General features: G+C 39.1%; 1 protein-coding gene across 4 annotated transcripts in view; it reads left to right on the top strand.

The window, feature by feature from the left end:
- RNF8 (ring finger protein 8) overlaps window positions 1-22,958 on the top strand; it is a 46,722-nt gene that overhangs the window by 12,314 nt on the left and 11,450 nt on the right. For 3 of the 4 annotated variants that reach the window (XR_004538984.1, XM_033939993.1, XM_033939991.1), the window contains exons 4-7: window positions 373-435; window positions 6,070-6,159; window positions 7,821-7,928; window positions 14,133-14,337. Coding sequence is in view for 3 of the 4 variants with exons in the window: in XM_033939993.1 (XP_033795884.1) it covers window positions 373-435; window positions 6,070-6,159; window positions 7,821-7,928; window positions 14,133-14,337 (466 nt within the window). In the remaining variant the exon portion in view is untranslated. Of the gene's footprint in view, window positions 1-372; window positions 436-6,069; window positions 6,160-7,820; window positions 7,929-14,132; window positions 14,345-22,958 lie in introns of all 4 variants that reach the window. The other variant, XM_033939992.1, reaches the window with a different exon arrangement.

Genomic DNA, 22,958 nt, shown 5'->3' with positions numbered 1-22,958 from the left:
TGTTCACAATGTCTAAGGCAGTTTGTTGTGGAATGTTGTGTAACTCCTAGAAGATGTGCAAGAAATGTGTAACGTCTCATACAAGAGATTTGGTTTGACTAATGGCTTAAAAAATCAATTTGTGATTTTGTATGTGATTTTGTTCCTCGCTTAGATTTGTGGATAAGCGGGTTATAAATAATTTTAAAGAAAAAAATTAATAATCCACAAATCGTGACAATAGTTCCAAAATTGTACCCCTCAAAGACACAATTGGGTGCCCAGGGTGGGTTTTTTCCCCAATCAAAAGAATTGTAGACAATCAAAAACTGAGTATTGTTGCATGCTGTCCATTCTTTCTTGCTAACATGATGGTGCATTGTTTTTCTCCAGGATGGAAGATGGCCAAGTGGTGAGGAGAATCTGAAGGAGCAACTGGCACAGGCTCTGCGGGAGGTACAGTATTTGATCTCAGTGCATTACTGTCCCATCAGTTTTGCTGTTGGCACCTTTGACAAGTGCTGATCTATCAGTTAATGATACAAGCCACATTGGAGCTACTGATTAGCAATTCCTTGTCATCAGCAGCAGATGAATCCAGAGACAAGTGGGTTATGACGATCTACCAGCAGGTGGAGATAGAGAGAACAAACTGAGCTCTGTCTTATAGGATGCTAAGCTCACTGGTTAGCCAGTATTCTCTGTCTTCAGCAGGTGGCTGGATTGTTTCTCCAAAGTTCCTGGTTTCTTCTTTGTTTTGGGTTTACTAGTTCAGTTAGACTGGGGGCATTTAGGCTAGATGTCTGTCTATGCTAGGGGAACATCTAGTGGTGCCAGATCCAGTGGTGCCTCTCAATTTCCCCATCTCATGTTGCATCCTTCTCCCTCTACAAAAAAAAAAAAAAAAAAGAAAGAGCAGTTCTACTGCTTCATTAAGTGGGAGTGGGGACTCTCTTGCATGTGTGGTGCTTTATTCAGCTAGTGTATTATGGCATGCTAAGGAGATCCTATACATTTGTGAGTATGCCTTAGCTTAGAAACCCCCCCAAAAAGAAATGAGCACAATGGCAGGTACTAGGGAGTCTCCACATATTGCCAATGCTTCTTAACAGCTTTCTCGTGTCTCAGGTGCTGCTCTGGCTGCATTCTCCTGGTTCAGATCCTTCTCTCTCATATCTCGGGTGTTGCTGTTCTGATGGCACTCTCATGTCTTCGGTAATGTTTCTGATGCTGCTGTGGTGGTGCTCTTGTTCCCGAGTGCTGCTCTCGCTCCTTCATGTCGGGCAGCTCTTGTATCTCTGGTATGTCCATGTTCTATCATTGTGGCTTTCTGGGATCTTTGTCCCTTGGCTCTTTTTCTAATCTCTAGTGGTGGATGGAGTTCATTTCTTGCTTCAGATCTTTCCCTTTCTACATGGCAGCAGCCTCTTGTTCCCAGGGGCAAGGCTGGTTAACAGGAAGTTGACTGCAGATTTATGAGCCAGCAGTTTGGTGTGCTTTCTAGGGAGTTGGGTGGTCTCCTATTTTTCCTTTGATCTGTGGGGCTTCACAGTTCCATTGTTCAGGGCCTTATGGAAGTGGTGGGCTTTTGTAGTACTGCCTTTGGCTCTGCCGGTGGCCTCCATCTCTCTGCAATGACCATTTTGTCTGCAACTGGGTGATTTGATGCACTGGCCTGTCTTTCTGCAACTTTTGGTCTCTAGGGGGCTTCAGTCCCCTCTGCCTTTATGGGTGTCTCTTGTCAATGCAGAGTTTATAATGTTGGTGGGACCTTGGTTGATGAGGCTTTTTTTGTTTTTCCTCTGCCTTAGGGAAATTTGTTTCCTGGATGGTCACTGCTAGTGTCTCTGTCATTACTTTTTAGTCTGGTTGATAGTCCTGGGCAGGGGCGGCTTATTGTGCCACTGTGGAGGCTCTTTGTTGGCTCTGGCTCTATGAGAGGTCCACGGATCATGTGATGGTCCTCTTGTGTGGGGTACCTGTCCTCTCATGGAGGAGCTGATATTGCTTCCATTATATATGGTATTTTTTGGAGCCTTTTAATTGCCATGAGGCATGGTTGCCTCACTGACTGTAGCACACGTTCACTCAGATGGTAATCACTAGCTTGCATGGGATTCACTCCATCTCTATAAGTCCTGAGATTGAATCTGTGTTGGACATTAATGGGTCCTTTCCTTGACCCCAAGACATGTCTGCTGCTGTGTCTGTTGTATACTTTCCACATTGGGTTGTCAATGCAGCTACATTTCTGCACGTCAAACACATTTCAATCTCTGTTAAGTATAGCTGCACCTCTGGCTGTTGGGTGTGGCCCCATCTCTGGCATAGGGTTGGTGGCTTCTCTGTCTTTGGATGCTATGTACCTGAATTTAGTTTAATTCCACATTTATAGCCCGCTTAACCATAAAGTTCCAAGTGGTTTACAAGTTAAAATATATAACATCTAACATTTTCTTATAACAAAGTATGCCATCAACATGAAGTATACATTTAAAATGTCATTAACATCAATCTTAATCAAAGTACATCTAAAATAACTATCAGCAGATAATATACATTTATAATGTCAATCAAGGTACTTCTGAAATAACCATGTCTTTACTGTCTTTTCTAAATAACCCAATGTTGGATAGATTTCTGATTTCATTGGGTAAAATGTCCCATAGTTCTGCAGCTCTACCCAGAAGCAGTTTCCAGAGGAGAATAATCTACAATCTTTAATGGATGTTATTGCAAACCTGAGGAATGCAAATCTGTTGATTTGCATACAATTATCAAGTCTGTCAAATAATTAAGACATAACCCATATAAAATCTAAAAAATCAAAATCAAACTTTTAAAATCTATTCTTGCTGCAATTGGCAGCCAGTGTAGTTCTTGTAACAACGGAGTAGCATGATCACATCCGTTTCCCCTTAAAACTAATTTAGCTGCAACATTCTGCATAATTTGCAGTCGTTTCATCTGTTTAGCAGGAATACATAACAAGCAATTACAGTAATCCATGGAAGAAAGTACAAGAGACTGGACAATAACCTGTAAATAATTTCTCTCTAAGAAATGTTTCATTCTATACAACAATTTTAACTTAAACCAGACGCTCCCGCATGTTGGGTGCATGGTTGGTGGCTTTGGACGCAGTGCACCTGCTTTCCTCTTTGTTGGTGCAAAGGACTCGGTTGATTCATATGGCGTGCCCTTTTTTTGGTTGGCCTTTGGCTCTCTTGTATGCCAGTCTTTAGTCTCTTCTCGGGTGAGGGGGTGGACTGGTTTCAGATGGGCCTCTGTTTCCTCGAGGAGCCACCTGGCCTGGTGGCTTGGTCTTTGGTCCCCTGTGGGACTGTTCATCGATTTCCTTAGAGGGCGGCCTGACTTAGTGGCTTGGTCTTTTCAGAATTCTTTTTTTTTTGCCCTGTCCTGTTTTGCTACATCCCACTCCTCTTTAGATTCATCTGCTGCTGATGACAAGTAAGGAAAAATCAAGTCTTACCTGATAATTGTCTTTCCTTTGGTCACAGCAGATGAATCCAGAGTCCCATCCTTTCTGACTGACTTACTTTCTCTTTTTGTTCATAGGTGGTGGGCCATCTGGCTGCTTGATGTTGGACTGATTGTTAGCCTTCTGTTTCTGAACTGTGAGCAGGGTGTTCAATGCCTATTTGGGCTCAATTGTTGCCCTTCTGCTTTGTTTTGAGAAGTTCTGACTGACCAGGGAGCTTACCATCCTATAAGACAGAACTCAGTTTGGTTCTCTGCTGTGACTAAGGAAAATAAAATTATCAGGTAAGACATCATTTTTTCCAGAAGATGGTCAAGGAGCCCCCATTTTCATTTTTAATCAGTTGGTTTTTCTGAGGTATCGTGACATAAGTTAAAACTGTGCAGGGTAAACATGGCTCCCAATTAAGTCATTTGAGCTGTCCTTCAGCTTCATGGTTTATGCCTGATTTTCCTAATTGTTTTCCCAATGTAGTAAGAAATGATGTTTAGTGCCTGAAAATGCTGCATACAGAATTGTCCTCCAAGGGTGGAGGGGAAAACGATGCTAAAATCTTTCATGTCTTTCCCTTTATAACACTGAATCTTTATTCCAGCTCAGGTCTTTAGTAAAAATGCAGAGCAGGAGCAAAAGGGTCATCTGAGGTAAAGCATAAAACTTCAGATTACCCAAGGTCCCTGATGCCCCCCCCCCACCCCATGTCTAACTCTCTCTCTTCTCCCCCCCTCAGGTCCAACTCTCTCTATCTCCCCTTACCCCTAGGTCCAACTCTCCCCCCCCAAACCCCAGGTCCAACTCTCTCTTCCCTCCCACTACCCCCAGAGAGGAAGGGTGATAGGAGACCACAAGGAAGGGGAGGAATGATAGAATAAAAGCCCTTGGTTTTTATTCGACTTACCATTTTTCCCCTAAAATGGTATCTCAGTTTATATTTGGATGGGTTTATATTCAAATATATGCAGTAATGAACATATGACATATTACATATAAGTTAAAACATTAAAAACAGAAGTACATTAAGTTCTTTCTTTGGAGGACAATGCTTATTAAATACTGGGTAACATCCTGTTTAATATGTGTTAAGATGTTATACAATAGTATTCTTGTTGCTGTTACTTGGCCTGTTTGTAATCTGTTAATAAAAAACTCTATAAATAAATAATCGCAGGTGGCCCAGTAGGCCATGCACCCTGCTTCCCACCCAACAACCATTCCCTGCCCCTTAAGGACTATAGCTATATAGTCCAAGGTAGTCCAGGACAGGCACCTTGGCAGAGAGCAGCTGTTGACCACAGAACCTCCAGTGCCGGACTAGACCAATGATACTTACCTGATCCAAGGTGGACCAGAGGGTAGGGAGAGAGAGAGTTGAACCTGGGGGTAGGGGAAAAGAGAGAGTTGCACCTGGGGGTAGAGGGGAGAAAGAACTTGGGGGTAGGGGGAGGAAGAGAGTGAGTGAGTTGGACCTGGGATGGGGGAAAAGACAGAGTTGGACCTGGGGGTAGGGAGGGAGAGAGTTGGACCATTACATATTCCATGTTTATAGAAATGTTTGTGTCTGTCTCATCAACATTGAATACCATTTCTGGCACTGGTATCTCCCCAACTTCTTCCTTGGTGAAAACTGAAGCAAATAATTAATTCTCTCCACTGTGGCCTTAGTCATCTAGCAGTCTACCGGCTTCTTACTTCTAATATACCTAAAATTGTTGTTATTCTTTGTTTTTGCTCCAAGACAATTTCTTTTTCAAAGTCTTTTGGCCTTCTTTATCGATGCATTGCGTTTGACTTGCCATTCCTTATTCTATATGCTATTATTTTCATTTGGATCCCTATATTTTCTAAAGGATGTTCTTTTTAGCTCACTTTTTAACCATGCCTGCTGTCATTTTTCCACTTTTTTTTTAATTATGTTATATTTATCTGAAAATATATTCGAGTATTCCAGTGGACTGACACAGCAACAGCATTGTGCCATGTTTTTGTCATCTTTTTAAATGGGTTGTCTATACTGTATATTCCAGTTTTAAATAATTAATCATAAGGACTGTCCAGAATGAGATGTCCAGTAAATGTCCCTTCATCTTTATAGCTTTCCGTGCTTTTAGGGGTCCTTTTATCAAGCCGCACTAGCGGGATTAGCGCGTCGGACATTTAATCACGTGCTAACCCCCGCGGCCAGCTAAAAAACTAACGCCTACTTAATGCAGGCATTAGCGGCTAACGCGGCAGGCGGTTTAACGCGCGGTATTACGTGTGTTAAACCCCTACCGCAGCTTGATAAAAGGACCCCTTAATGTAGTCTAGAACAATTTTAATTTTAAGGATTTTGTTTCACCTTGCAGACTGTGGATAAGAAAAAGTTAGATATGCCTTCTAGAATCTCTTTGAATAACCTGCATTCAAGAAAATCATCCAAAAGTGAGCCCATGCTTTTGACACAGTGCTGACATTGAGAGACTCCAACATTTTCTGTTTAAAATCCCTTCCTTTGGCTCCTGTAGCTATCAGGAATAATTCTGATTTGTATTTATAAATATCTCTTCTGTGCTAATCTAACTTTGAAGACCTTTCTTTTAATCTTGCAGCATATGCTGTTAATGGAAGAGCTAAATCAGAGCAAGAAGGACTTTGAACAGATCATTAAGGCCAAGAATAAAGAGCTCCAGGAGACTAAGGTACTATATTTCAAAGTAGCAGTCATTTACCTTTGAACTGGTTATACTGACTCAAACTATCGATAGAGTATGAATTGGCAGGTGTACCTAAGCAGAAATGAGTGCTACAGAGCACAATCCCAGTCATGCATATGGAGCTAGTCACACCTAGTGGCTGTAATCATAGCTTTTGATTACATTGTGTTTTAAGATAGCAGGATATGTTCTCTTAGGCTTCCGTGGCTGGTGTCATGATTGCTGCAGTTGTCCAATGAAATTTCCCTCCAAAATTCAAATTTGTGACTGCTGAACTTTCCTGTCAAAACCTTCTTTCCTTTCTGAGGAAACCACCCACCTCAAACCCCAGCCAATCAGGTTTGAGAAACCACAATATATAAAGACTAAGTGCAGACCTCATAGCATACTCTGAAGAAAGCCACACACAGCACAATGGCTGAAATGGTGGTTCCACTTACTAGGGCATGGCAAGACCATAGCAGAATATGCACTAAGTCAGACATGGGCAACTCCAGTCCTCGAGGGCCGGAATCCAGTTGGGTTTTCAGGATTTCCCCAGTGAATGTGCATTGAAAGCAGTGTATGCAAATAGATCTCATGCATATTCATTGGGGCAATCCTGAAAACCCGATTGGATTCCGGCCCTCGAGGACCGGAGTTGCCCATGTCTGCCTTGTACAGCAAATGGAATTTTTAGGAGCTCAGAATGCTTTATTTAGCTACAAGGCACATTTTAGTAAACTTGAGTGTTCATGCTTTCACTGTGAAAGGACCTGAAATAAGTTATTTGATTTGCCACTGGATATCCTTCACAGCTAGAACATAAGAATTGCCGCTGCTGGATCAGACCAGCAGTCTGCTCCCGCGACGGCCCTTAGGTCAGAGACCAGCGCCCTAACTGAGTCTAGCCTTACCTGCGTACGCATGTGTAACTTTGTCTTGAATCCCTGCAGGGTGTTTTCCCCTATAACAGCCTCCAGAAGAGCATTCCAGTTTTCTACCAACTTTTCCTCTGTCCGCATGTGTCATTTTAGGATTCAAACTGAATTTGAGTTGTTGACTGAAAAATTGCTCTTCTAGTCGTTCACATTTTTTTACAGCTCTCCTGTACACATTCTGTTCATAGCCTGGAAGACTAAGTGACACGGGCAATTAATTTTCATATGTATTAAGGAATTAGGGAGATAATTTAAAAAAGGGTTAAAGTGCATTTTTTATTTATCTGAACTTTCATTTTTGAGCTGGAAAGCATTTCACAGTACAGAAGGGAAAGTGTTTCTTATTTTTCTTAAGCAGAAAGGCTTTACAGAGCAGAGGGTATTTATAGTACAGGAGGCATTTTATAACCTTTGCTTATGGCCATTCACTTATATGTAGAGGTCAAGGGCCTAAAGTCTCCTTTTTCCATATCTGATTCAGTCCATTTAGAGAATTGCTTGCACAGCCAGCTTGCAGTGTATCTAGAAAATTATCTTTTCATAGCTTGAGTTGTAGTATTGTACTTATGGTTCAGGCGGAGAACAGGCATGACATTTATTCAGCTGTTTTCTTGGGCTGCCGCCAGATGCTAGCAGTTTGGTTCTTCAGCAGGTTTCTCTTCATCTTCCATACTTCCAAACCTGCAGAGAGCTTTCTATGCCTGATTGCCCATCTTCTGTCTGCAGGAGGAAAAGGAGAAAGTGAGAGCACAGAAGGAGGAGTTCCTTAGTCAGATGAATGATGTGCTAGAGAATGAGCTGCAGTGTATCATCTGCTCGGAGTATTTTATTGAGGTAAGAATGGGCTGTGGCATCTAAGGGAACTTACTGCATGTACAATGAACTAGGGGCTACATTTTGTGTTAATAATTTTGGCATCTCGCCTTCCCATAAAAGAAAAGGAAACTTCTGCAGTAAGTTGCCCCTTCGATATGGTGTGGGAAGAGATCCTGACTGGAGCTGAGAATACAAACCTCACATCTCACCTGACCCCAGAAGACATCTATTCTTGATTGCATGAAATGAACTATTCTCATGGAATTGAGATGAAATTAGCTTTTTGAATCCCAAAGAATAGTGGTAATTAACCCTCCTTTATCTTTGGGGAGTTCAAGTATTTTAGAGGTGATTCTGGGGGTTTTGTTACTCCATAGAAATTGAAACAGCAGTTCTTAAGCACTCTCTAGACTGGTATAGGCTCTTACAAGCGGGTATATATCTCATCATGACCAGCAGGTGGAGACTGAAACAAAACTGCAGCTCGCGAGCCGCATGCAGCTCTTTAGCTACTTGAGTGCGGCTCGTGCCCAACCTGCTTCCCTTCCTCACTGCCCCCCCCAAGCCACCGCCATTGGGAAATAGGCTGCCACCACCACCATCCGGGAACAGACCGCCGGGAGTTCTCCCTGCTTCCCCGCAGAAGTGCAGGGCCGACCAACTCTCGCCACCCGATGTCAATTCTGACTTCGGAAAGGAAGTTCTGGGCCAGCCAATCGCTGCCTGGCTGGCCCGGAACTTCCTCTCCAATGCTAGAATTGACGTTGGGTGACGAGAGTTGGTCGACTCTGCGCTTCATCGGGGAAGCAGGGAGAGATTTTTATAAACAGACTACCTTTGCTAACAGATTAAAAAAAAGGACTTCAGTTTTGGGATTCACCTTTTCAATTAGACATGCAACACTATACTTGTGCCTTTGAGAAAGTCTGTTTTGTAGAGATGACAGTCACCATAGATATATTTTCCAAAGCCAAGCTAAAAGTGAGTTGTTTTAATGACAGGTTATCCCAGGACAAGCAGGCAGCATATTCTCTACATGTGGGTGACATCACCGACGGAGCCCCCTAGCGGACATTTTCACAAGCAGACTTGCTTGAAGACCTTCAAGCTTGTGAATGGACCGCGCATGCATGAGTGCCCCTCCTGCCTGACCTAGGGCATGCGTCTCCTCAGCGTGGCCTCAGTTCTGTTTTCCGCGGAGCCAGAAGCACTGCTCCCTTGCTGCGCGCGATCTCGTCCCTCTTGCACCGCGGCTTTCTTTATTCTTTTCATTTGAGTCGCTGTGCTTGCGTCTTTGTTTTTTCTTATTTTCTTTCGTATCTTTTTGACCAGGTCTCCGGGGCTGCAGCCGTGTTTTTTCTTATGTCCCAGCCTTGCACCGGGTTCAAGAACTGCACTAAGTGCAACCGGGTTATCTCTATCACCGATCCTTATCGTTGGTGTGTGGAGTGCCTGGGTGCGGAGCACCGCACTGAGTCGTGTCCGCGTTGTGTGACTTTGCAACCGCGGGCTCTTTGTCAGAGGGTGGCCAAGATTCTTCAACTTTTTGGCCCGATGGATCCTGAGGGAATGGCCTCGAGCTCAGCCTCAGCAACAGTGTTGGGTGCTTCAGCCTCGAAGTCCCCCTCGACCTCCAAGGCTCCAGCATCAGCTCCTCCTGCTACTCCAGCCTAGGGTAAGTCTCCTCTTTCCTCCTCAGGTGTGCCGGCAAAGAAGCCTCCCTCTGAGTCTCATGCGAGTGCCGCCTCGTCGGCATCTTCGAGACCTCATACTAAGCATGCCTCCTCATATAGGGAATACTCTTCCTCGAGGTCGCCCCCGAAGGAGTGCACTGCTGCACCTGTGACCCAACATCCTTTGGTCTCGGTGCCTAAGTTCGAGGACATGTTTAAGGCTATCCTTATATCACATTTTTCCTCGTTGGTGAGCCAACTGGGCCCGACCTCGACATCTATATATACCCGCTTGTAAGATCCTATACCGATCTGGAGAAGCTAAAAGAAAGTAAATTAGCAGATAAGAACCTAATTTCTCCTTCTTCAATATTTTTGTAATAGTGCTTGAGGAATCGAAGGGGTAACATATGTAATTAATGTTGGGGATTAGGGTAACTTTAGTAGTTTCAAGTCTACCCCATCAACTGAGGAAAAGAGGTTACCAGTTAGAAAGAGAGTGCTTTTTTTATTGTCAGTTGTTTCTGTTATGGATTCCCAAACGATAAAAGAAGTTTGTGATTTAAAGGGAAAGGAAATCAAATCCTGAGTATTAATTGACTCTGTGGGAGGCATTCAGTTTTGTGTCAATTTACTTTGTACATGAAGGATAAAATATGTGGAATGGATTCAGTTAGTATGTAATAAGAAGAGATCATCTGTGTAGACTGGAAGTTTAATTTGGACTGAGCAAATTTAAAACCAGAAATATGAGGCTGCTGTCGAGAGAGGACAGCCTTGCCATGTTCCTCTGGCTGCAGACAGGATGCCATTAACCAAAGATTTTGCACTAGAGTATAAATATAAAATCTTTAGCATGTTTATGAACATTGGGCCAAAATAAAAATGATGTAATACCTGGAAAAGATAATAATAATAATAAAAACAACAGTTTATATGCCGCAGTACCGTGAAGTTCTATGCGGTTTACAAAAGATTAAACGAAGGTACAAATTGATTGGACTTAAGAGAGGTGGAAGAAAGTGATTAATAGGTCAAGAAAATCATTATTGAGGAGAAAGATGTACGGGTCAGCTGTCTAGATACTTCAGGAACAGGTGTGTTTTTAGGCGCTTCCTGAATTCCTCATAAGTAGTGGGCGAGAGCAATTGTTCTAGGTCTTTACCCCATAATGCTGCTTGATGTGAGAGAAGGTGTTCATGGTGTTTTTTTCAGTTTACAGCCTCTAACTGTGGGGAAACGAAGTTCGAATGTGAGCTTCTCTTGTGTCTGTTGGCTGAAAAGGAGAAAAGGTCAGTTATGTATTTAGGGGCTAGTCCGTATAGTACTTTAAAGCAGAGGCAGGCGAACTTAAACTTTACGCCTGCTTCCATCGGTAGCCAATGCAACTGTCGGTAGTAGGGTGTCACGTGATCAAATTTCTTTAGCCCGAAGATTAGTCTGACCGCTGCATTTTGCATTAATTGTAAACGTCGCATATTCTTTTGGGAAATTGCTCCATTCAGACCTATTGAACGCCTTCTCTATGTCCAAAGAGCAATTAAAGGTTGTTTAGATACTTGAGTAATTGAGAGTATATTGCAAAATAACCTACGTAGCGTTATCGGTTGTTGCTTGGCTAGAAATGAAGCCATTTTGATCTGGGTGAATTGGGTAAGGAGGAAAGTATTTAATAATAATAATAATAATAACAGTTTATTTATATACTGTAAAGCCGTAAAATTCTATCATTTAAAATAAGTTGGAGAAGATTAGAGAGTTATGAACCAATAGCTTAAAAACCCTAAAAATCTAATAATTACATAGTCTAAAATTTAACTACCTAAGTACTTCAAAAATAAATCTGTTTTTAGATGTTTCCTAAATTCCCCATAAATTTCGGTAAAAAGGAGCAATTGATTTAAGGGCTCCTTTTACTAAGCTGCGTTAGCGTTTTTAGCGCGTGCGCTAAACTCACTTTAAGTGTCTAGAACTAACATCAGCTCAATGCTGGCATTAGCGTCTAGCATGCGCTATTCCGCGTGTTAATGCCCTAACGTAGCTTAGTAAAAGTCTTTGCCCCATGCTGCTGCTTGATATGAGAGAAGATGCTGATGATGTTTTTCAAGTTTGCATCCTTCAACAGGCGGAAAAGCAAAATTCAAATGTGAGCTTCTTTTATGTTTATTGGTTGTAAAAGAGAAAAGTTCATTTATATATTTAGGAGTCAAACCAAATAGAACCTTAAAACAAAAGCAGCGGAATTTAAATTTCACGCGCGCCTCCTCTGGCAAACAATGCAACACCCGAGAAAAGGGTGTCACATGGTCATATTTCTTTAACCCCCAAATTAGCCTGACCGCTGTATTTTGCACCATCCGCAATCGTCGCATATTTTTCTGAGAGCTATTAGTTTAGTGTAAATTTTACTATCCAAATTAATCAAAGAGATGGGACTATAATTGGCCACCTTTATAGAGTCTATACCTGGTTTAATTATAACTACTACTTTGGACTCAACAAAGGTTGGTCAGTTGATATGTTATAAAATATCTGTAATAAAGAGGCAAGGTCTGTACAAAAGGAGTCTTGTTAAGTGGAAATGATTTAATAGCCATTAATATTTCTGAAACTGTAACAGGAGACTCAAGAGTCATAATTTGTTTATTAGAGAGGGTTGGTAAACTTAGTATAGATAGTAACATAGTAGATGACAGCAGATCAAGACCCGAATGGTCCATCCAGTCTGCCCAACCTGATTCAATTTAAATTTTTTAATTTTTTTTCTTAGCTATTTCTGGGCAAGCTCTACCCGGTACTGTGCTTGGGTTCCTACTGCCGAAATCTCTGTTAAAACCTACTCCAGCCCATCTATACCCTCCTAGCCACTGAAGCCCTCCCCAGCCTATCTCCCACCAAACGGCCATACAGAGACACAGACTGTGCAAGTCTGCCCAGTACTGGCCTTAGTTCAATATTTAATATTATCTATATACTACTACTGCTTATCACTTATATAGCGCTGAAAGGCTGCTTCAGATTGTCACACAAGACGATGTCATCCACTTGATTAAAAAAAACCTTCAAATCACTCACCAAAAGAGTCTCTCTTCAATTCCCTCCAGAGGACTGTCCTTCACCAAGAACTCTTAGCAATTCAGCTAAATGCAATAGAACCTATTCCTCTGCAGGAGAGGGGCCGGCAGTTTTACTCAGTATTTCCTGATACTGAAAAAGACCAGAGGCCTTTGCCCTATTTTAAACCTCCCAAGACCTAAACAAATGCTTGCTGAAGGAGAAATTTAGCATGATCTTTCTGGGAACCCTTCTACCTCTGCTACAAAAAGGTGACTGGATCTGCTCTCTAGATCTCAAAGAGGCCTACACTCACATATCCATTCTGTCTACTCACAGAAAGAATCTTTGTTTCCACATAGATCTCCAACACTTCCAGTACAAGGTTTGCCCTTTGGGCTGGCTTCTGCTCCTTATGTCTTCACAAAATGCCTAGTGGTAGTGGCTGCAGCCCTTCACACATAGGGGTTTCACGTATCTACTATTATAGTAATCTATTGATTATTTCTAGAGCGCTACCAGATGTACGCAGCACTGTACAGTCACAAAGAAGAAAAGTATTTACCTACTAGACGACTGGTTCATCAAGACTTCATCATCACAAGTAGCTCAGCATGCCATCAACTCAACAGTTCATCTTCTAGAACTGCTTGGGTTTACTATAAACTACCAAAAGTCACATCTACTTCCCTCTTGGACACTAGAATTTGTAGGAGCTCTCTTGCACACTACTTAGGGTTGAGCTTTTCTACTGAAGCAGAAAGTCCACACAATCTCAAATAGTCTCCACCCTGAATGCACTTCTGCACGCCAGATGTTTCTTCTTGCATCTGTCTTTTTCATGGCCATTTTGTTCCTCTGTTCTCACATCAATGTTCCCTAATTCAGAATGTAATGGAAAAACAGTTCTCCTTCCCACAAACACATCTACAGTGTTGGTATCAGTTGATAGCAGCTGCTTCAATTCTGTGCAGGTGCATGTCTGTTAGTGCTGGTTCTAGACTTTCATAATCTCCTTTCTAAATTCTAAAGGATTCAAAGCACAGAGGAGTGGCTGTAGACTCCAACTAACCTCTTCAGGCTCATTATGTCCTGCTGAAACTCTATCTTCTGTTCTCAGGCAGTTTCCCAGATACACCAACCATCGGCTGGGTTGCTAAGTCACATACCCGTCTTTCACAGTTTGGGATTTTCTTACAAATAATATAGCTTAGTGGGACATCCTCAGCAGTAGACTCTGTCATTACCTAATGCAGTGACTATAGCATTTCATCAGAGACATAGTACAACCATTTCACATTCATGTGTTTTCATCTGACACCCAGCCTCAGATGTACTACAGCTGGTGTGAAAATGAAGTCCGTGGTAGGTTCTAAAAGTTTCTTGCTTACCAGAATCATTCTGGGCTTCCTTGCCCTCTGTTGAGGTTCCTAAATGTGGGTGATGGATTGCAAGCTGAAATTAAAAGATGCTTTGCCCTTTTCTTCCCTTACAGGCTGTCACTCTGAGCTGTGCACATAGCTTCTGTTCTTACTGCATAAAGGAGTGGATGAAACGTAAAGTGGAGTGTCCCATCTGCCGGCAAGAAATTTTCTCTCAGACACGTTCTCTTGTCCTGGACAATTGCATCGACCGGATGGTGGAGAATCTGAGTCCGGAAACGAAGCAGCGCCGTGATGCCCTCATCCAGGCACGCAAAGGTGAGAGGTGGGTGGCCATGTCGGGATTGAGTGATTCTCTTCATAAAGGCAGTTAAGAAATCCCAATAAAAATAAATGAGGCAGGCCATCTTCTAGGTGCAGGCTAGCCACTGGCAAACTGGTGCTACAACATCTTTACACAGTAGAATATTGGCATCTGAAACACATCAGTGCATTCTTCCTGCTGAGTAAATTGGTCTTGAAGAAGAATTAGTCTTAGCCGATGCAAGGAGCAGGTTTTTAGTGTGCAGTATGTAGATTGTAGGTGAAGGCAAAGTGGGCAGGTCTTGCTTCTTTTCCAAAGCCTGCTTTTAATCCACTTGGAAGCATAGTTCTGCAGACATTGTTTTTGGGCTTGCTGATTCTTCTGGTCTCTTATTTAGGCTGCAGTATTTAATTGGGGTAGCTCTGTTAGAAAAATATGAGGTGTAAATGTAAGAGGTAAAACAAAGCCCAAAACCTTGCAAATTGTTCTTTTTCCTATCAAAGAAACAGAGAAAAATGAATCCAGATAAAGACCTATGACCTTTTCAGTCTGTCCATCCATGCAATCTATTCTCTCTTAATAATAATAATAATAACTTTATTTTTGTATACCGCCATACCCAGGGAGTTCTAGGCGGTTCACATCAATTAAACAAAACTTTTTTATTTTTATAATTCTTTATTAATTTTAAAACTTTCATCAAGTGTACAAAAATTGCAACACAATAACATAGATTTAACCACTTGTACATCTTATCTTTATAACTTATAGTTGTAAATATAACCCTCCCTCTCCCATCCTGAAATCCTTTTAGTAATTTTTATTTTTCATATAATAGAAACCCTCCCCCCACCCCACCCTTATCTTACATATTAAATATAGAAATATTAGGAAAATGGCATCAATCATGACAAAAGGACGTTAATGGTTCCCAAATTTTAATGAAGTTTTTATAATTTCCATTTTGCACCGCTATTGATCTTTCCATTCTGTATATGTGGCAAACTGAATTCCACCAAAATTTAAAATTGAGCCTACTATGGTCTTTCCAGTTATTAGTAATATGTTGAATGGCTACTCCGGTCAAAATCAATAAAAGTTTGTTATTACACATTGATATCTGACTCTTTTTTCTCATAAAAAATAAATAGAACCAAGAGAGGCTGTCAAATAAGTCTATATCCACATAGCACAACCTCAAGAGTATAGGATAACAAGTCCAAGTGTTACTCTTAAGGGAGAAAAGACCTCAGTGTCTAATAGGGAAAATCAAAGCAACCCATATAGACAGGCTAGTTGCAAATATCACTTGCAGCCAGCAGACACATCCTCGGTCAAAAACTCCCAAAAAGTTGAGGACACAATTTCACAGTGAATTTCAACAGTCTTAATTCTAAGTCTCAAAAAGTTTTCAAAAAAACACTTATCAGAAAATTGTTGTCTTCTCAATCAAATTGCAAACACAAGAACTTGATCCTGGAGCTTGGAAGCAGGAGAAAATCACTCCATAGGAGACAAACTCAGAGCATAGCAGCTACTAAATATCACCACTAGCATAATGGAGTTTTTGACCGAGGATGTGTCTGCTGGCTGCAAGTGATATTTGCAACTAGCCTGCCTATATGGGTTGCTTTGATTTTCCCTATTAGACACTGAGGTCTTTTCTCCCTTAAGAGTAACACTTGGACTTGTTATCCTATACTCTTGAGGTTGTGCTATGTGGATATAGTCTCTTTTCTCATAGACATACCAAAAAGTACAGTATCATAAGTTAATGCTACGTGATTTTCCAATAAACAATTTACTTGAACCCAGATTGAGTTCCAAAAGGCTAAGATATGGGGACAATAGAACAAAAGATGATCTAAAGTCCCTATATCCAGATTACAATGCCAGCATCTATTAGACAAAGAACTATTTAACTTTTGCAATCTAACTGGGGTCCAAAAAGCTCTATGTAACAAAAAAAACCAAGTTTGTTTCATAGACGCCGACATTGTACATCTCATTCTCCAAGACCAAATTTGTGGCCATTGAGATGCTGAAATATCATGCTTAATCTCAATGCTCAAAATATCCCTAAGAGTATTTTTAGTTTTTTTTTAACCAATTCACTAATAGTTTTATACCAGTGTGCGGCCTGATGTCCCAGAAAGTCCGCCTGAAAACATAAAAATTCTATGCTAGGTTGATTATTCAAATTTTTCCATTCAGGGAACCCTGCCTGAATGGCCTGCTTCAATTGCAACCAACGAAAAAATTGCGATTTGTGAAGCCCAAATTTATGTTGCAATTGTGTAAAATCCAGCAGCTTACCATTAGTAATTATATCATTTAAAGTTCTGATACCTGCAATTATCCAATGTTTCCAGACGATCTTAAAACCGCCAATTTGAATCTTGGAGTTTAGCCATATGGATTGATTCGTTGAATTATTAATAGTAATTGCTGTTAAATTACTGACAAACCGTAATGTTTTCCAAGTATCCATTAGAATTCTATTTTCTTTGTACAATCTGGGCATCTTGATACTGAGCACATGAGAAAGATGTAAAGGAAACATGAGTCGCCATTCCAAATATAACCAATCAGGAGTATACTCAATGAGATCCGGGAGGACCCAATACATACCTTGAAGTAAAATAGAGGCTTGATGGTACCTATAAAAGTTTGGAAAATTTACCCTGCCCTCCTTAATTGGTCTTTGCAAAGATGCTATAGCAATTCTAGGAGTTTTACCAAGCCAAATAAATTTTATAATAATCGAGTTCAATTTTTTATAAAAAGATCCATGAAAAAATACTGGTATCATACCCATTTGATAGCAAACTACAGGTAGAATCATCATTTTAACCGTTTGAACTCTCCCCCACCAAGATAAATGTAATGGATTCCAATGCTCACATAATTCCGTAACCTTTTATAACAGCCTTTTTTAATTTTCTTTTACAGTCTCATCTACTGTATTTTTAATCCATATTCCTAAATATTTTAAACCATCATCCTTCCAAACGAAAGAAAAGGACTCAAACATACTTTTTAAACAATGTACATTGAGTGGAAGAAGTTCAGACTTATTCCAATTTATTTTATATCCTGAAAATTTACCGAACTTGTCTATCAAGTCTAACAAACAAGGAATGGAGGAAACAGGATTTCTCAAATATAATAAAATATCGTCTGCATAAGCAGAGAACTTATATTCCCAATCGTTACGAGGAATACCCTGTATCCCCTTTGCTTGATTAATAGCTAATAATAGGGGTTCTAATACTATATCAAAAAGCAAAGGAGATAGTGGACAACCCTGTCTAACTCCCCTATGTAAATGAAAACGAACTGACATTTTATTATTGATATATAATCTTGCCATAGGGGAGCTATACAAAGTCTGAACCATTTGAATAAATCCAGAACCTATACCAAACCATTCCAATGCTTGATACATGAAATCCCATTCCACTCTGTCAAATGCTTTTTCTGCATCTAAAGATATGGCAAAAGCCGGATCATTCATATTTTTAGTTAAATTTAAAGTGTGGAATGTCAATCTTGTGTTACTAGAAGAATGTCTATTCGCAATGAATCCAGTTTGATGTACATCAATTATATAAGGGAGAGCCTTAGCCAATCTCATAGCCAAAGTTTTAGCCAGTAATTTTCCATCTACATTAATTAAAGATATCGGCCTATAGTTTGATACCGAAGTAGGATCTCTGTTTGGCTTAGGTAAAACAATAGTTAAAGATTCTGCCATAGTACCTGTAATACAACCTTTATTTAGTTGATATTGATATAAATTTAATAAATGAGGGAGTAACGCATTTTGAAATGTTTTATAAAATTCTACTGTAAAACCATCCCCACCTGGAGCGGATCCAACTCTAAGAGACTTCAATGCAGTTTCTACTTCTTTTAATGATATAGGCTCATCTAATCTTCTTTTTATATGATCAGGAAGTTTTGGACCCACTAATAAATTTAAAAATTCCACACCACTTTGAAGTTTATCAGCATAAGACTCGGAAGAATACAAATCTTTATAAAAATTAAGAAATTGATTTAAAATATCATTAATCTGAGTATGCAAATTTCCATTACTATCTTTAATTGCTATTATTTTTACTTTTCTTTTTTTTGCTTTAAGATAATTTGCAAGTAATCTTCCCGCCTTATTGGAACTTCCATAATACAAAGTTTGCTGGGAAAATAAATCTTTCCTCGCCAATCTTGAAGAAATCTCATTATATTTCCCTTTTACTTTTAAGAGTTCTTGTAAAGTATCTTTCTGCCAATTACTAATTAATTTAGATTCTAGAAATTTAATTTCATTTTCCAGATCAGTGAATTGTTTAACCAATAATTTCCTAGTATGTGCCGAATAAGAAATGATATGACCTCTCATAGTAGCTTTAAAAGCATCCCACAATATTTCATTGTGATATTCCACTGTATTATTGATTTGGAAAAATTCAGATATCTTTTCCTTAAATTCTTCAAGAAAAACTGAATCTGCAATCAGTGTATTATCAAATCTCCAAACTGATCTATTTATTTCCTGTTTATCTAAACTACATTTAATCCATACCCCTCCATGATCTGACAAAATAATTGGATCAATGGAAGCTTGTAGCACCTGTTTTACCAATGAATTTGAAACAAAAACATAATCAATTCTTGAAAAAGATTTATGAACTTGTGAAAAAAAAGAAAATTCCTGATCATTATAATGAAGAATTCGCCATATATCTTTTAAATCACAAGAATTTACCAGATTTTCTAACCCTAAAGATTTTATATTTTTACTTGGTTTTTTATCCATAAAAGGATCCATCACAGCATTGAAATCTCCAGCTACAACTAAATTAGAAGCAGCCAGTGGGAGTATTAATTGTTGTAAAGATTTAAAATAATCATTTTGATTCGAATTAGGGGCGTAGACATTAATCAAGGTCAAGATATTATTTCCCATTCTCATTGCCACCTTAATCCATCTTCCTAAGGGATCAAACTCCAACATTTTAAATGAAGCTGAACATTTATTACTTATTAAAATAGCAATCCCCGCTTTTTTCCTAACTGCAGGGGCGAAAAAACAGTGCTTTATCCATTCGCCTTTGAGTCTTTTTGATTCAACATCTGAAAGATGCGTCTCTTGGATGAAGTATATATCAGCTTTCTGTTTTTTCAAGAAAGTAAGCATTTTTTTCCTTTTTACAGGATGATTGAGACCATTAACATTAAGGGAAAAAATTTTAGTCTCCATTATATTTAATAATTATCAAAAATCTCTTCTCAAATGTAAAGAATAAATAACAAATTAATTCATGATTAGATGCCATTTTCCAAACCCTCTTCATTAGAATATAACACTTCCCCCAGTTATTATCAATCCCTTTGTTAATCCCATTCCCACCCATCCCCCCTAAATAATGACATATATAACTTGGAATCACACATATAAGTACAGATGAGTCCAGAAAGTTCCCCAACAGACCACAATATTAAGACAATATTATAATATATTCATCTTTTTATATAATTCTCTTGTTATTATTATAATCATTCCATAAATATCCATCAAAAACCTCAACAACCAATTCCCAAGCTGTATAGATCTAATTGATCTAATGTGAAGATAATATTAAGATTATCTTGCTTGGGTAATCAATAACTAATTATTCTTAATATCCTTTAACATATAATATTAATATGTATAAAAGGAGACAAATTATAAATCTATAATTTACTCATAATGAAATCAAATCACTTCTGCTCATATATGCACAGTAACCATCCTCTTTAGAAGTGTACAGATGTTAATTAATAAATTTTCCATCACTAAAGACATATGAATTTGATTCATATTAGAATTAGATATTCCCTATTGAAAATATATTCTATAGCTATCAATGAGATTCAATGAAAAGCAATTAAAATTTAAATTAAATATATTGAAATATTAATTCTTATACAGAATGAGTTCAGCACTAGATCAAACATAAGATCATTTTTGAAAGAATATTCCTCAGTGAAAGATCCTAGTGCGTCACATTCCCTGCGCACAAATTTACTTCCAATTGATCCCGAAATCATAGTTATAAACAGTAATGGAGTCATAAAACTCAATATTCCAGTTCTTCTTTCTCCTTTTATCTTATATCTTCCTAGTCATACTATGATAATATATTAAGGTTAGAATTTCAGGAGCTATAAGGAATGAGCAATGAGACACAAGGAATGCAATCCATCTCCTAATATGCAATAAGCACGAGACATGCCAGTTAATTATTTATATTAAATAACCGTCTTCCGGCGAGAGCTAAGTCAGGCACGCTGTGCCTTTAGACCACGGAGTCTTTCATTTAGTAGAACTGTTGCTAATCTAAATAGTGTTAAAGTTTACACTTTTCCTGATGAAGCTCTGTTAAAATTTATAAGAGCGAAACGGAGATCTTCCGTCGTCATCACACCATCAAGCTAAGTACTCCATCATTTATACAGTGGAAAATAGGAGCACTGGCTGTTAACTGGAAATCAGAATAATTAATAAGTCTTTCAATATATTTACAAAGAGAATTAAAATAATTTATAGTAAAGATATTTAGAGAGAATTTAAAAGGACCGATGATAGCTCACCCTGTGGTTATCAGCTCGTAAGACACATTGGGCTTTTAACTGTGAGCGCTTGAGATCCACATAACTTCTCTATTAGATCCAGTTTGGATTTTTCTGTCTTGTGGTTTGCCTTGTTTAAGGATTTAGTGAGTTAATTATTTATCCCAGGACAAGCAGGCAGCATATTCTTAACGCATGGGTGACGTCACCGACGGAGCCCCGGTACGGACCTTTTTAACTAGAAAGTTCTAGTTGGCCACACCGCGCATGCGCGAATGCCTTCCCGCCCGACGGAGGAGAGCGTGGTCCCCAGTTTCTTCGTTTCCGCGGAGCGAAGAAGACGCATGTGTTTTCAACAGCCGTTGAAAAATCAATTCTTGCCTTCCCGCTCGCGTAATTTTTCGTTGTTTTTCTCTTTTTTTCCCTTCGGGTTACTTTCCTTTTTATTTTCAAAAAAAAAAAAAAAATTGTCGGATTTTCTTTAATATGCAATATGCACGAGACATGCCAGTTAATTATATATGTCCTTCCCTTGCACAATAACCACTGTTCAGTCCGAAGATGATATCTGCGATGAAGATTCAAATCAATAAACAAATAGTTCCAAGAATTCCATTTTCGATGCTGGTGTCTTTTCTAAATAAAGATTCTCGTTTCACCATACCAATCGTATCTGGAAATCAGTCTCTTTCTTTCTTGAAAAGAAAGGTGAACTCCTCAGTTCAAAAGTTTTAGTATGAATGGCATATCCCCTATGCATTTCGATATGCAAGTGATCATACAACTTGGCAATGTAGTGAGCATAATATTCCACCATATTCCTGTTAATCCTGCTGTAGAATTATTCTTAGTTTCGTACTCATCTTCTATAATTCAGTCATTGTGATGAAAAAAAAAAAAAAATTCTTTCTTCTTCGAGTCAGAAAAATGTCCAACATGTGGTATCATGTACAAAGGATCCATTTTTTTAGTTTATATAAAAGGCATATCTCATAGCCCAGCACATTATACATAAAATATATATTGCATGCTTACTGCAGCTAATAATTAAAAGTTACTCCTGCAATATTTGACTAGACCTTTGTTAGAATCTTACTGCAATAAGAAAAGGCAGATAAGAATATTTTGTAAGTTGTAAATCTTCCAGAGAGGAATGTTCAGTACAATATATTACCTCATGCATTGCAATTCAAATCTTCACTGTAAACTGGGAAGATTCTTTTACCGGTACATATTAAAATAAACTTTAAAATATAAAAACAATTCTTTATATTGTATATACTATAAAGCATATAAAACAACTGGAATAAACCACTCAGATTCATTCATTCATAGGCTGCTCTCTTTGATTTAAAAATTCTTTAAGCTTCTCAGGGTTATCAAAGCTGAATGTTTTATTGCCCATTGTAACTTTCATAACTGCTGGGTACAACAACCCATATTTAGCTCCAATTTCTCTGAGTGATGGACGCAAATCTAAAAACTGCTTTCTCCTCTGTGCTGTGGATTTTGCAAAATCTGGGACAATGTGAATCTTGGCATCTTGACAGCGCAGATTTTGATTTTCTTTTGCAAGTCTAATGATTTCTAGGGCATGCTGAAATCTTAACACCTTAAAAATTATCGGTCTAGGTCCAACAAATTTATCAGGTCTTCTGGTTGGGACTCTGTGTGCCCTTTCTATTTCAATAGGGTGTTTTGCTTTAAAAGGCAGGACTTTAATAATGAAGTTTTCTAAGAAGGATATCATGTTCCCTTTCTCCACCCCTTCCGGTATCCCTATCACTCTCAAATTCGACCTCCTCATCCTGTTCGAGCAGTCCTCCAGCTCCCTGGTAAGCAAGTCTATTTTCTCTCCGTCCTCTTTAAGTTTTTTCTTTAGAAATTCAAACCCTTCAACATTCTTTTCCAGTTGGTTAACTTTATTTTCTAAGACCTCTGTTCTTCTATTTAATGTGGATACTTCATCCTGTAACTCGTTCAGCTTTTTTGAGTTTGACAAGACAATTTGGTTTCG

The sequence above is a fragment of the Geotrypetes seraphini genome, chromosome 3, assembly GCF_902459505.1.
Source record: "Geotrypetes seraphini chromosome 3, aGeoSer1.1, whole genome shotgun sequence".
Classification (NCBI taxonomy): domain Eukaryota; kingdom Metazoa; phylum Chordata; class Amphibia; order Gymnophiona; family Dermophiidae; genus Geotrypetes; species Geotrypetes seraphini.
Note: the sequence above shows the minus strand (reverse complement) of the source record. Positions and strands in the feature narration are given on the sequence as shown.